This window comes from Helianthus annuus, chromosome 8, assembly GCF_002127325.2.
Source record: "Helianthus annuus cultivar XRQ/B chromosome 8, HanXRQr2.0-SUNRISE, whole genome shotgun sequence".
NCBI lineage: Eukaryota > Viridiplantae > Streptophyta > Magnoliopsida > Asterales > Asteraceae > Helianthus > Helianthus annuus.
In genome coordinates this window covers 159,683,225-159,698,995 of record NC_035440.2, presented here as the reverse complement: position 1 = coordinate 159,698,995, position 15,771 = coordinate 159,683,225, and the positions used below count along the sequence as shown (strand labels likewise).

The following is a 15,771-nucleotide window of genomic DNA, read 5'->3' as shown; positions in this document are numbered from 1 at the left end:
TTAGTTGTGTTCCAGCGTTTCATTAAAGGAGAGAAAAAAAGAGAAAATGAGAGTTTTTTTTTCCTAAAATTAATCTTTCCAATTTAGAAAGAAACGGAGAGAAAAAAAAAGAAAATGAGAGAATCATTTCTTTACTCTCCTTAACTAAACTCAGAACAGTATAAAAAAAAGAAAAGAAATTTGCGGTTAATAAAAAAAATCCCCAACATTTCTAGGTTTTCTATTTTCCAAGCTATGTCAATGTCAAAATCGACGATCGTAAACCTTTATTTGGTTTCTTCCTCCTGACGAAACGAGTTCCCCCTGATATATACACACACTTCACATAAACCCTTTTCAATTTGATTCTTCGTTTCCACTTTCATCTCTCAAAATTCAACCTCTTAATCTTGGAATTTTTCCGTTTCCTAACATCATAAGCATATAATCATCGGTTACAAACTGCACAACACTTCAACAACCAATCCTTAGGGTTTCTATACAAGTTTCTTCATTCCGGCAACATTTCTTCAGAATCAGGGCTTGAAACTATCGGATAATCGATCAAAGGTGTTAGGGTTCACAATCGAGAGTAATGTTTTTCAGTGGCGATCCTTCGAATCGGAAACGAGTTGATTTAGGAGGCCGTAGTTCGAAGGAACGAGATAGGAAGAAACTTCTGGAGCAGGCTAAGTTAGAAAGGAATAAACGATCATGGATGCGTCAGCAAAACTCGGCTGCTGTTATCATTCAGGTTTATAATATATTCTTAATTGTTGAATACAGATCCATTAGAATTTAATATAGTTTATGTGGAATGTTATTGAATGATGTTAGATAGGTGAACCTTATAGTATGGTGTCATAGTTTGTTGGTTAAGTTCGTTGGCACGTCACACGCGTACACTAATTATATGTTGCATCATTTCTTGGCTGAATTATGAAGGATAATGAGTGCTAACTTGCATGTTTTGTTATGCGGTAAGTAATTGTGAATTCGTGAATCTTGAAGAGTTTAGTTGTGTAATGTGGTAGATAGTGTAAGGTTAAGGGTTTGTCTTTGGTAGAAGGCTTTGTTGTTTATGGTGTTTTGGAGCTACCAATTACGTAATTATCTTGTTGGAAGCTTTTATTTTGCTAATGCAAGTGGACTTTCTTGATAGGAAGGTCATGGTTTTGTTAATGAGGTTGTGATAATGTGTCTTTTAATTGCATTTTTCTTTTTTGGACTCAATTTTGTTTGTAGTCATAAGCCGATAAGCGAACATTTCTACTGGTTGCTGAGATGAGGATCTTATATCATGTCTCTATTATACCTTTCTTTTCTTTATAGTTGTGAATAAAGTAAGGTCACTTTAATCTTTTTTATCTGACAATACCAATTTATGTGGAGCTCATGGAGCATGATACTTTGTAATTATTTCATGACATCGGACCACTTAAGAAATTGTTTTTTGTATGTTTTACTTTATATTTTCGTAGTTTTTGCTACTTGCTGGCTTGTATATTATACATTTATATGATTATTTAGTAAGCCTTAATATTCTTACTTTGATGTGGTTTTTTTCTTTGTGGAGTATGGCATCTACGAATATGTGTCTTGAAGTTATATTCTGTTGATTAGAATGGAAGATGTTTTTTACTCTATAGTACCTTGTGTGTGGGGATCATTTTCAGCACCAGCTATTACGGTTGGAGTGTTCTTTTAGGTTGTAGAGTAATAATTGGCCTTGTTAGCAAATTCTGAAACCGGTATGGATGTCAGATGAATTTTTTGTTGGGGCAAAGACATGGCAACGATAATATAAAACACACACACAAATAATGTATATCCGTGTTTTGGTCTAATAGTGATTAGTGACCTATTTATTCTTGAACAATAAAATAAGAAATATATCAGAAGAATGAGCTTCTTCAACATGATGAAAAAGATAAGCGTAATGAAACTAAATAACACCCTATTTCTTAGCAAAAGACATAAAAAAGGAGGAAGAAACCGCACACATTCCAATATTAAAACTTGACCGACCAAGGTAGCCACTAAATGATCCCGAAATCTGGTTCCCTACTACTGCTGCATGACAAAGATTAGTTAACTGTGCAAATCATGCTAGACCCGCTTTACAAAATCTACCCAGGTGGATGATAGAGATTGAACCTCAAGTACGAGAAAACCCCAACAATAAAAAATCATGTTCAACAACAATAATGCATCTTGACCCTTTCATTTGACATAACAATTTCACACAACTCAAGTGGTGAATTACATTGCCCTCTATGTTGTACGGCGTTTCGAATGGGAAATCTCTTCATAAATACACGAGTAAATTGCCATTTTAGTCTCTAAGGTTTGTCCCAAATTGCCATTTTAGTCCGAATCGTTTTTTCTCCTTTCGGTCCCTGAGTTTTTCATTTTTTTGCCATTTTGATCACGTTCCCTAACTCAGTCTAAAAACCTAGTTAGAGTTAGAACCAGGGGTATATTTGACATTAACAAAAATAAAAGGTTTCTTAATTGCCATTTTCACCCAAAACTCTTTTACATTTTTTTTTTTAATTATATATAGAGTTAATCACATTCTAGGGTATTAACTTTTCATTTTGTAACGTTTGGAGGTATTAACGTTATTTGTAGGTTTAAAATCACATTCTATTAGTACCTAAGTATGTTATTTTGTGCAAACCACAGGGACTAACTATGTTAATACCCTAGAAGTTAATACCTCCAAACGTTACAAAATGAAAAGTTAATACCCTAGAAGGTGATTTTAAACTATTAGTACCTAAGTATGTTATTTTGTGCAAACCACATGGACTAACTATGTAGTTAACTCTTATATTTATTTTATAAATATATACATACACATATTTACACACGCTTATAACCAACACCCACCACCACCATAAACACATGCCACCACCGCCACACCCCCCACCTACCACAAAACCACCACCACCACCATTGCCAGATCTGAAACCTCACCCAACTTAGAAATATCCGGCACGCCACACCATTTATCACCAACACCCCATCTCTCCTTGTCTCTGCAAATCACCACAACCACCACACCAACACCCCATTTTATTTGAAGAATAGTATTAATTTTCTATTCATACAAAAATATTTTACTTATTTTTTTGCTGTGCGCTTGTTTTTCCCCTCAAGCCCACGCTTTTTTTCGCCTTGCGCCTAGGCCCCAGGCAAGGTCTATGCGCCTTGGGTGCGCCTAATGCCTTTAATAACGATGACTACAATATAGTTGGATGTGCTCCTTTTTTAGAAAATGTGCGCCACACAGTTTTTGTTATATAAATTACCAAAATATTTAAAATTGGCTCTGCTGTAATCATGCACATTCGGTGCGCATCTACAAGTCATCCAACTGTGGCTGTAAATAATACAGGGACGCCAACTCATCTTTTGCTTGGTACATATTACTTTTGCAACATGAATCAATCACAAGCAAATAACATAAATAATACCCTTACTGTTTAATCGTGGGCACACCTCCTCGTATTATCAGATGGCATCTTTGTGTTTGTGTTAAACTTATCCCGAGCTTTTATTGTAGGCTAGACAGTTTTCACCCCCACAAAATCATCAAAATGCTTAATGTTAGCAGTTGTGCAAAGGTGTGTGTTGGCAATTACTGTGCATGCAATTCAAGGTCATTTAATAGAATAGGGATGCCAACCCTTTTGTTTGATACATGTTACCTTTGCAACATGAATTAGATATATTTTTTACTATTTGATTGTAGGAATACTTTCTGGTTTAAAATAAGTTATTAACCTTTGACATGGTACACACATGATTGGTTACATTGCTGATTTGCTTCTTAGCCCTTTATATTTGTAATAATATTTTACGCCAGCCTCTGAGAGTATGGCGAAGGCAACAGTTTGCTGAATTTTGTTTGGTCATTGAATTGACATCTATGTTTTTCTTTCACTTGCCAAAGGCCCAAAACCATTATTGTTGTTATTGGTAGTAGTATTGTTATTGCCATTTACCTGATGAGAAATGAAGTAACTTTTTGTACATTATGTTATTTAAGTTGACCAAGATTTTCTGAGTTTAGGCAAATGGCATTATCGTTTTCTGCAGAAATGCTTTAGAGGAAGAAAGGTGGTGAAAGCAGAACGTGGTAAGGCACGAGAACAGTTTTATACCACTTATGGCAAACACTGTGAAAGAGTAGACAGGTGCTTTTCTCACTCATTTACTTGTGAACGGCTCCATTTGGGCTGTGTTTGAGCTATTATGTGTTAAATGAAAAATTAGCTACGTAGAGAAGTGGCTCTAAGGGGTTCCAAAGCTCCAAGTTTGTATTTTCTTTTTTCGCATAAACCACATTTATCATTCTAAAGGTTTGATAGTCATTGAAACAATATAAGCTTGTAATTCTATTTGACACAGTAATTGTATGTTAAACGTTTGGACAAAAAGACCTGTTTCGCGACGTCCTAAAACGACCCATTTTGACCTGTTACCGACCTACCCATCTTGCTACCTGTAGTCTAATTATAATTTTTGGCCATCTAATTCGTTGCTTGTTCCTGTTGTCATCATTCAGCCAATGCTTTGGACCAGATTCAGACTTTCTTCGGCAGTTGCAGTTTTTTTATAGTCCACAAAACATTTCTGACTTCTCTACCCTTGTTGAGGCATGCCGTTCGCTTTTACAGTTTGCTAAAGACAGTGGTGGGTTCTATGTTCTGTATGGAGATCTTCCATTGTTATTATATCCGGTCTTTTAGGTCTTAATGTAAGAAATTATCTTTTTGGGTATTCACACTTGTTTATCGTGTGGCAGGGGGTATTTTAAAGCTCGTTGGTGGCTCAGATTATTTGTCTAAGCGTGCTCTGGTGGACTACAGGGTGAAGAGCCTTGCTTATGCGTGTATTGGCGCTGTACACCATAACAGGTTTGTGTTATATGATATATTTTATGTTTCATGTGGGGGTTATTTTTATTGGAAATTGTCTTTTATACACATTTACACATGCATTGGTCTTGGGCAGGGGGAGTAAATTGACCAATACTAATTTTTTACTTGTTTTCCAAGAGAGTAATATATTATTTGTAACAGATATCAGTTCAAGGATGAACTGTTATCGACATCTTTGGACTCTGGTTCATCGATTAATATCCTGCTGAAAGCAGCAGCTATGTTGATTGATCCCAAACTTCCATGGTCTTGTAAGATAGTCAGCTATCTTTTGCAGCAAAACGTATATCGGATTTTTCGGGAGGTTGTTATTACAGGAAAGGTATTCTTTTGGACTCATTCAACCCATTTTATGATTATTACTAATCTATCCATTGAGTTATTGAGGTAAACATAATCCTAATTAACCCGTTTCTGGGTAAATGGGTTAAAATCACCATCTCTCCTTACATTATTACTGGGCTAGTTCTCCTTAAAAGTTGGCCATTTTGTATTGTAGGAATGTTTAAATTCTGAAGGACGTGTTGGGAAAGTGTCTCTAATGGAGACACTTCTTGTCCTAGTTATTGCTCATACTGGTCAAGGACATTGTGTTTGTCCAAATATCGACTTACAATGGAGCTTTACCTCCCAAGTTTTATCAATCCCTTTCGTGTGGCATATTTTTCCGTATTTGAAGGAGGTAATTCGTTCGATATATTAACTTTGTTTCATTAGAACGCCCTGAAGGCTAAATATCCTCTCAATGTTACACTTGGCGACTTGAAGTTGCAATAATCAATTTTAATGTTTGGGCTGCTTTTGTTTCTTGTTATCTGTTAAGTTAGGTAATAATCAATCTTGGATGATCATTTTCATACTAGCTGCAAAAGAACATTTATTTCTGTAAATTTTGGGCTTTGCCCTTAATCCAAAAATATATAGATTGTTTACGGAATATGGATATGCTAAAGTTACCTATGTAACCATTCTTTAACCTAATCTAAGTGACCTTTACTCCCATTTCATGGAACATCTCTTTTTTATTCTTCACAAAAATGTTCTATTCTTGTGGTCACTTTATCTGCAAAGAATCAGATTTTGCCAAACACTCAAACAACTGATTATAAAATATTACGACTTCAAGCAGTAGTAACACATCAAAATGCTATCTTCTACAGCCCATATTGCTGCAGAGTGCAGATGATTCACCAGTTCACATGATTTATTATCACATTATCACTTTCATTGAACACATGGTTGGTTGCATCGTGCAGTAGGAGATGACATGTTTATATCCAATTTGGATATTTGTGTCTCAAAAGTAGTTCTGATATGATTTGCTCATACTGATATATAATTGCAATAATTGTTTCTATGCTCAGATTTATGTTTCACGGGGATTATGTCAGCATTATCTTCATAATATGGCAACATGTACTCATAGTTACGAAAAAGTATTGCCTGCTGACATATCAGTTGAGTTCCCTGGTTATGCCTGCCTTCTTGGTAATTTACTGGAAGCAGTTGGAGTTGCTTTGGCTCGGCCTGCATGTCCATATGATTTGGTAAAGAAACGCAGTTTATATCTATCTGAATGAGGCCCATAATCTCTTAATAAGTTTTAGTTATGTTGCATTACAAAGAAGTATGGAATATTATGATCTAAAAGTATCATGCTTTCCACATTTTCTTCTTTGCTTCTTCAGGCTATAGATTTTGCTAATGTCGCAACATTATTGCTGGAGATACTTCCTCCTATCCAAACATCAAAAACAGGAGGTAGAGAAGAAAGTATGTTATTGAGTGCTTCAGTTTTCTGCTTTTGTCATGTTCAGTTTATCCACGAATCATACATGTCACTTGCTTGTTGAATCAATCTTGTTAAAAATGTTAATTTACTACAGATTCAATAGCGGGTGATGATGATATGATTATTGATGATGCACCAGCTGTACTACCTCTTAGTAAGGAATTGGAAAAGCAGATTTCAAATGCTATAGATCCACGCTTTCTCCTACAATTGGTATGATATTTTGACTTTCTATACTAGAGGTGTATATATCCACCCATTTGTATGAATATGCTTCAACTAAGGGTGTACTTCTTTAGCCATGTCCAATAAAAATGAAGGTGAAAGGCTCATAGTGTGTATTCAATAACAACATCCTAAGTTATGTCCAATAAAATGTTAATATTTTAGTTTTTGTCATCTTTTTCTATAGAGGTGTCTTCCTATTTTAGTATGTTATTTTTTTTTCCAGATTATTAGAAAATGGACCTATTTTACTGACCTTTTCATGCCAAACAGATAAATGTTCTTTTTGGAAGCTCTTCACTTGTTGCTGATTCAAGCAAGGATAAAATAAGCGATAAGGAAGCGGCGGCTGTTGCTGCGGCTTGTTCCTTTCTTCATGTGACTTTTACCATTTTGCCCCTGGAGCGTATCATGACAGTTTTGGCTTATAGAACAGAGCTAGTATCTGTACTGTGGAATTTCATGAAGCGATGCCATAAGAATCAGAATTGGTCTTGCTTGTCTGCTGTATCACCATACCTGCCCGCTGATGCATTTGGTTGGCTGCTGCCTTTGGCGGTTTTCTGCCCTGTGTACAAGTATGCATATGCATCCACTTTTTTGTTATATCTTTGAAGTTGTGGTAACTTAAGCTAAGCTCGAAACATTATATGTTTGTAACTAGGCACATGCTTATGATCGTTGACAATGAAGAGTTCTATGAGCAGGAAAAGCCGTTGTCATTAAATGACATCAGATTATTGATTGTTATCCTAAAACAGGTACACTTTCTTTGCTACCTTTTGATTAATGGATTTACAGTGAAAAGTCATTGTTATTCTTTAAACAATTACTAGATGTGGCCATTTTGTTACTCAATTTGTGGTGTGTGTGTGTATATATAGGGTTGGGTTCAATGGGGAACACTAAAAAAGTGGGGAACCGACTCAAACGAACTCTGATTGGACTCTTTCCAGCGGCATTGGAACCGACTCATCGAACCCAAATTAGAAACTCTAAACCCTAAATCGTAAACCCTAAAGCTAAACCATAAGACTAAAACCTAAGCTAAACTGTCTAATCTAAACTATAAACCCTAAAAGCTAAACCCTAAAGGGTAAAACCTAAAGCTAAACCCTAAATTCTAATGATATACACTAAAACTAAACCCTAGAGCAAAACCCTAAATCCTAAAAGCTAAAGCCTAAATATATATATATATATAGGTTCGACGAGCCCTTTCCAATGCCGCTGGAACTTGGTTTTAAAAAGAGAGAGGCACATAAAAGCGACGAGATCTAAAACCGAGGCGCAAAGCGCGAAGAGCAAAAGCGGCGGGCTTTTCATACCCGAGGCGCAAGCTAATTATATATATTTTTATATATCCCATCGGATTTTAGCTTTCCCTACCCAATATTTAGCTATAAGTAAGTTTTTTGTATAATTTTAGCTGCATGTACAAGCCAAAAACCCAAGATACAACACTTAGATGCATAAAAACGCCTCAGGTACGAGAGGCAAAAAATCCCAAAAAGCGCGCCTTTTTGGTGCTTTTTGTAATTACTCTAGGCTCTGAGTGAAAAAGCCCCAGGGTGTGCGCCTTGCTGTGCCTCGCGCTTAAGCGAGCCTGAGGCGCGCTTTTTAAAACCAAGCGCTGGAATGAGTCCAATAGGAGTTCGTTTGAGTCTGTATATTGAAGGGTCAAATGGGTAAAGTAGTAAAAAAGTTTAGCCTACACGGAAACAGGTGAAAACTCACCGAATTGTGTATTTATAATTATTCCTATTAAAAGATTATTTGATGATTATTGAAGCAATGTAATAATTTTTATGCCTTTTGTCTAGGATTTGTGGCAGATTCTTTGGTTGAACCCTGTGGCACCGATGAAGTTTAATACAAACACTCTTTCCTTAAAGAAGCACCGTGTAGAATTTGTTCAATATAGGGTTATTGTTGTAGCTTCTGAACTTCTTTCCCAGGTATGAAGATGATGCTTCAATAATTCTAGTTTTTTACTTTATTATTGAGGGTTGTTGTTCCCCGTTCTGATTTGATGGTATGTGTAAATCTACAATTACAGTTGCAAGACTGGAATAACAGAAGGCAGTTTGCACACCCAAGTAACTTCCATGCTGATGGTGTCAATGACCATTTCATTTCTCAGGCAATCTTATTGGTTTTAATATAATAATTTCTATTGTTGTGAGGTTCGAGTTATATGGCTTAAGGATAATATCCCTGTACAGGCTATGACTGAAAACACAAGGGCATATGACATACTGAAACAAGCTCCTTTCTTGGTGCCATTTACTAGCAGAGTTAAATTATTCACTGTGAGTTGAAACTTAAAACTCTTGATCACAAGTTTTCCTCTCATTTCTATTCATATTTCATAGTTTTGTCAAAACTATGCAGTCACAGCTTGCTGCAATCAAAGAAAGACATGGGTCTCATTCTCTTTTTAACCGAAGCAGCTTTAAGATAAGACGGGACCATATACTAGAGGATGCTTTTAGTCAGTTGAGCACATTAGCTGAAGAGGATCTTCGTGGAGTGGTACATTTATGCTTGCAACCTGAAACTCTGTTTACTTATGAATGGGTTAATTTGGATTGCTTTTAATAAAACAAACTTAAAAAATCATAGTTTTTTTAGAATATTTTGGTTGTAATAATAATGTTTATCTAAATCATCTATGACGCGTTAATGTAGATTCGGGTTACATTTGTCAATGAATTTGGAGTGGAGGAGGCTGGTATTGATGGTGGTGGGATTTTTAAAGACTTTATGGAGAATATCACTCGAGCAGCTTTTGATATGCAGTACGGACTATTTAAGGTCAATACACATAGTCTTGTTTCTTGTATATATAAATTTTACGTTTCATTTTATGAATTGTTTTATGGTTGCGATTTTGTCTATACACTTGCTACTGATCATCAATAAATTTAAGGTTTTTTTTTTTTTTTATGTATCTAGGAGACGATTGATCACCTACTCTATCCTAATCCTGGATCAGGAATGATACACGAACAACATCTGCAGTTTTTCCATTTTCTTGGAATTATTCTTGGAAAGGTATTTGAAAATGTACTTGATCCTAAATCCCCATTAGATCATTAATACCACATGCATTAACTATACCCATCGTCGAACCGATTTAGTTGCCAGTAGCTTCATCTGCAGAGTTGCTAGATTAATGTTGGTCACCATAATCACTGAATTTTTATCATGGAATCTTGCTCACCTTCTTGTTGTTGTAGGCAATGTTTGAAGGGATTCTAGTTGATATACCATTTGCGACATTTTTTTTGAGCAAGCTGAAACAAAAGTAAGTTTTATATTTGTCCTCTCTACACGGTACTTTTATATGCATACGGATAATCAGAAGTATTCTAATTATCATCTCCCTTCAGGCACAACTATTTGAATGATTTGCCTTCACTGGATCCTGAATTATACCGCCACCTTATTTTTCTAAAGGTTTGTTGCTTTCTCCATGTTCAACTGCAACTTAATGTAGTAAATTTGGAAAAATAGATGGTGTTTTTTTTCATAATCGTTGTTTGTTTTCTTTTTCCGTCAACATGGGTTTCTACTTGTAGCTTTACATAGAAAATCATGTCTTGTTATATTATCTGCAGCGCTATGAAGGTGACTTGGCAGAGTTAGAGTTGTATTTTGTGATTTTCAATAATGAGTTCGGGGAACAAACAGCAGAAGAACTGATCCCAGGTGGAAAGAATATACGTGTTGTCAATGACAATGTTATCACATTTATTCATCTTGTTGCCAATCACCGCCTCAATACTCAGGTTTTTATTAAGTTTTTCCTCCCTCTTTTCTCACTACTTTTGCTTCATGAACGAACGTGCGTTGTCTTTTCAGATACGTCAACAAAGTTCTCATTTCTTAAGAGGATTTCAACAGCTTATACAGAAAGATTGGATCGACATGTTTAATGAGCATGAACTTCAGGTCTCTGTTTTCATACAGCTAATGCATTCTTTGTTTCGTTATTCCATTTACCTAACTTGTTTGCTTTTCTTTTCACCTACTATTTGCAGCTTCTGATATCAGGATCAGTCGATAACTTCGATGTGGATGACCTTCGTTCAAACACAAACTATGCTGGTGGCTACCATCGTGTAAGTTAAGGTTGCTTTTATTTTTTTATTTTTTTTATCTGGTGAAATTCATGCAAGCTATTTATCACCACAGGAGCATTATGTCATTGACATGTTTTGGGAGATCCTCAAGAACTTTTCCTTGGAAAACCAACACAAGTTTTTGAAGTAAGCTCGACTTCTTTGACATTTGTAGTACGTTTTAACTTAATACTTTATTGCTGTGAAAATTACTTCAACTAGCTTCATGGATACTTACGAATGCTTCACGGGTTACAATGTATTGTCAGATTTGTGACCGGATGTTCAAGAGGACCTTTGCTAGGATTCAAGTATTTGGAACCACTATTTTGCATACAGCGGTATGACGCCTCTCATTGACGATTGATGTTATAATATTATAATCTCATGATGTATTATTGCTTTTACAGAGCTGGTGGTAGTGCCACTGAAGATGCTCTTGAACGGTTACCAACATCAGCAACTTGCATGAATCTGCTAAAGCTTCCTCCGTATAGAAGGTTTGTCATTGTTTTCTAATTAGTTGTAATCGAGTTGTAACATGTTAAATGGGTTGAGGGCTGTAACCCGAATACAATCCGTTTACTTAAACGGGTTAAATATGTCACTATCAGAAAATGGCTCACATGTTGGATATGACAACCCTAAACCTAATTATATTTGTGTCGTGTTCCGGCCCATGTCAAGAAATGCCAGCCCTGATTTTACCAACTCCCGTCTGTGGTATAGTTTAAAGTCATGTTATCTGATTTAATTATTTTTTACACATGAACTTGTGTTTCCAGTAAGGAGCAAATGGAGCAGAAGCTGTTGTATGCTATAAATGCCGAAGCGGGATTCGATTTAAGTTGAACATATTTTTGTTTTAGAACAAAGAATGTAGCGCGGTAATCCAATCACGACTACCCGTAGAAACAGAAGGTAGGTGATATGTTGCATACTGTGGATTTGTACATAATGTGGTTGTAGTCTTGCAGCTGCAATGTATACCAATATGATATTTTTATATGGAGAAAAGAGGGTTTGCTTTTGTAGATGGATTGTATTTTCAATTTCTAATTATCTTTTGTAGATGGTTTGCTTTTGTTTACCATTAATTATGAAAGTATTTTATTTGTTGTATATATATAAGCTGTTAACTTAGATTATAATTATAAAATAACTAATCATTAATTAAATGCACACAATATTAATTAATAAGAATAACAAATTTAATTTATGAAATACCAATAAAGCTATTTTCATTTTTTTAAATATTAATTTAAAAGATGCACAATAAGAAAAATGTTATTATTGCATTTATATTTATCATTAACATATGATTTTCAGCATTCAATCCGTATAGTACACATGCTATTATGGTATTTCGGTATTGCTTATCAAAATACCTAATTTTTGTGATAAATTCAAGTTAGTTTTGTGAATTGTTATATGATAATAAAAATACGTCTATTATATGAAGTTTTTTATAGATTGTATAATTATATCGTTTTACATAGTTCTATAACCTAATAATATAAAAGTAACTAACAATGAATATTTTTTGTTTACTTTTCAAATGAAAATTATTTAAAGTCATATAAAACATTATTAACCACTCGTTTAATAAAGTCAATAGATAGATTTCATTGCATAAAACATTTTTCATATTAACATTTCTTTCACTCATATCCTTTCTACCTTCATAATATGTATGAGTGTGGCGCGCAGTGCCTTGATACGTAAATCAATCAGAACTTTTTCAATTACTTGATCAATGATCTAAAAACTTTGATGACACTAAAGGTAAATAAATAGCATATCAAGGAGTGTGGGTTAAGGGGGTAGGGTGACTTAGTTTTTTTAATCTCTTCCATAACCTCTCTCTTAAATCTCTAAAACGCTATTGACCTTAGAGCAGCTATTTTTGGACTAAAGTCATGACTTCCATCTCAAATTTGTTTCTTCTTCCATCTCTTACCAGTTGAGATGTTAGAAGGTAACTGGCCACACTTTCATTTATGAGGGACGACCTCGAAGCGCACACACAACTCCTACGTTTTTTTACTCATCATATTAAGCATTAGCATTCAGGATTGATGCTTTACGTCTCGCATGTGGTGTGCGCGTATAATGTATATATGTGTGAGATTTACTGAGTATGAGTATGACGATGATGATGATATTCAAGATTGATGCTTATTATGTGACCATCAATGCTCAAGCCTTCAACGATTTTTTACTTGGATTAACGACACACACCCAAACGCATTTTGCTCGAATTATATATTTGAAGACAAGGAATGCACTTGGTCGGAACTATGGTTCTTTGGAGAAGGAGATCAGAGAGGTAATGCGGCTTGTTGCAAGGGAAAGGGTGCGAATCTCTTAGAGGTTACATACTTCAAAACTATATATGGTCAGAGGTTACATACTTCAAAATTATATATGGACATGTGGATGTAACAAAAAAGAACACACACGGACATAAAAAATACAACATGCACATGCAAATATGAAATACCTTTAAATCAAAGCTATTTTAGAACAATAATTTAAATAACAAATACCTTAATCTAAACCTAATTTATTAAATTATTTAATATATCAATATTCTTTTGCCACTCAATTAAATTAAGTCATCAAAATAACAAAAAAAAAAAAAAAACAAACAAAAACATTTCTTTTTTACTTGTAACAGCTAGTATATTAGAGACACCAAATTAAAAACAAAAACACCAATTCACCAATAATATTTATCAATTACTATTCATGCCACGTTTGAATTAATATATATACCCTATTTGAGAAACTTGAGAAGCATTCTGGATCACACATTTTCCATAAGCAAAAAATGCAAAACAAAAAGGTTAAAAAATGCAATTTTTTTTTTAGAAAAATCGGAGCTTTTTCTTTAAGAATTTTTTTGTTTTTTTTTTTAATTTTTTTTTGGGATTTATACACATGTGTATATTGTTAATCTTTTAACTATACATATGTGTATATTGTCAATTATACATATATGTATATACATGTTTAAAATTGAAAAATAATTAGTGTAATAAACCATAAACCCTAAAGCTAAACCCTAAACCCTAAACCCTAAAGCTAAACCCTAATTCTAAACCCTAAAGCTAAACCCTAATGCAAACCCTAAAGCTAAAGCTAAACCCAAAAGCTAAAGCTAAACCCTAATGCTAAACCCTAAATACTAATGCTAAACCCTAAACTCTAATACTAAACCCTAATTGCTAATGCTAAACCCTAAATAACACTTATTTCAATTTTAAACATGTATATACATATATGTATAATTGACAATATACACATATGTATAGTTAAAAGATTAACAATATACACATGTGTATAAATCCTAATTTAAAAACAAAACAAAACAAAACCTTAAAGAAAAAGCTCTAATTTTTCCAAAAAAAAAAAAAAAGATTTTTTTTTTTTTTTTGCATTTTTTTACATTTTTTGCATTTTTTTCTTAGGGAAAATGTGTGGTCCAGAATGCTTCTCAAGTTTCTTAATTAGCCTACTACTTCTCACATGATCCTTGATTAGGTTCAAGAGTGAACACTAGTGTAGTTTGCGAACTGAGCGAACTAATCCTGGCCATACATGTGTGTAGATCAATGGCCAGGATGTGATGATGAAATACACTAGTGTATTTTATGATTTGATGATAAAATCCTAGCCATTCACGTGTGTAAATCAATGCCCAAGATTTGTTCACTCAGTTCGCAAATATACTAGTGTTCACTCTAGAACCTCACCCTATATATATATATATATATATATATATATATATATATATATATATATATATATATATATATATATATATATATATATATATAGGGGGCTGCTAGAATGAAAACCACCCTGAGTTGTAAGAACCGCGAGAACTACACCCCACGGAGCGCCGTTCGCCATGATTTTTTTTACAAGTAGATGTGTGTATTATAAATACAGCCGTAAAAAATCATGGCGAACGGCGCTCCGTGGGGTGTAGTTTTTTACACCACAAGTTTGGTGTTTTTAATTTTTTTTCTTTTTTTTTTTTTTCACCAAACTTGTGGTGTAAAAAACTACACCCCACGGAGCGCCGTTCGCCATGATTTTTTACGGCTGTGTTTATAATATACACATCTACTTGTAAAAAAAAAAATCATGGCGAACGGCGCTCCGTGGGGTGTAGTTCTCGCGGTTCTTACAACTCGAGGTGGTTTTCATTCTAGCGGCTCCCTATATATATATATATATATATATATATATATATATATATATATATATATATATATATATATATATATAATGTAAGTATCTATAGAAAACCCACTTTAATTTAGAAAACCCGGGAAACTCAAAGCTCCCGATGTTTTTTTTTTTTGAAAAAATTTACACATGTTATATACATGTTTTTAAGGGTTTTGGGCAAAAAAAAAAATCAAAAAAGCGCCGAGTAGATATTTAAAAAAAAAATAAACAAGTTTTGGTGTAACACATGTTACAAATATGTCAGATGAATGTAACATGTGTTACACCGAAACTTGTTTATTTTTTTTAAAAATATCTACTCGGCGTTTTTTTGATTTTTTTTTTGCCAAAACCCTTAAAAACATGTATATAACATGTGTAAATTTTTTCAAAAAAAAAAAAAAAACATCGGGAGCTTTGAGTTTCCCGGGTTTTCTAAATTAAAGTGGGTTTT

General features: G+C 34.2%; 1 protein-coding gene across 2 annotated transcripts; it reads left to right on the top strand.

Annotated features, from left to right (window-relative positions):
- The first annotated feature begins 225 nt into the window (after positions 1 to 225).
- Positions 226 to 12,146, top strand: LOC110865819 (E3 ubiquitin-protein ligase UPL6). Of its 2 annotated transcripts, none has more exons than XM_022115141.2 (26): positions 226 to 733; positions 4,087 to 4,184; positions 4,556 to 4,683; positions 4,796 to 4,907; positions 5,073 to 5,253; positions 5,431 to 5,613; positions 6,296 to 6,478; positions 6,620 to 6,692; positions 6,818 to 6,936; positions 7,222 to 7,526; positions 7,613 to 7,709; positions 8,772 to 8,906; positions 9,008 to 9,091; positions 9,174 to 9,260; positions 9,343 to 9,483; positions 9,640 to 9,765; positions 9,907 to 10,005; positions 10,191 to 10,258; positions 10,344 to 10,410; positions 10,572 to 10,742; positions 10,816 to 10,905; positions 10,995 to 11,075; positions 11,149 to 11,222; positions 11,345 to 11,416; positions 11,486 to 11,575; positions 11,861 to 12,146. In XM_022115141.2, exons 1-26 carry the CDS (start codon positions 575 to 577, stop codon positions 11,925 to 11,927), a joined length of 3,090 nt encoding a protein of 1,029 aa, XP_021970833.1. In that variant the 5' UTR covers positions 226 to 574; the 3' UTR covers positions 11,928 to 12,146. The 2 variants fall into 2 exon arrangements, with proteins under 2 accessions (XP_021970833.1, XP_021970832.1); XM_022115140.2 differs by having other exon boundaries at positions 6,620 to 6,704.
- Positions 12,147 to 15,771: the final 3,625 nt, after the last annotated feature.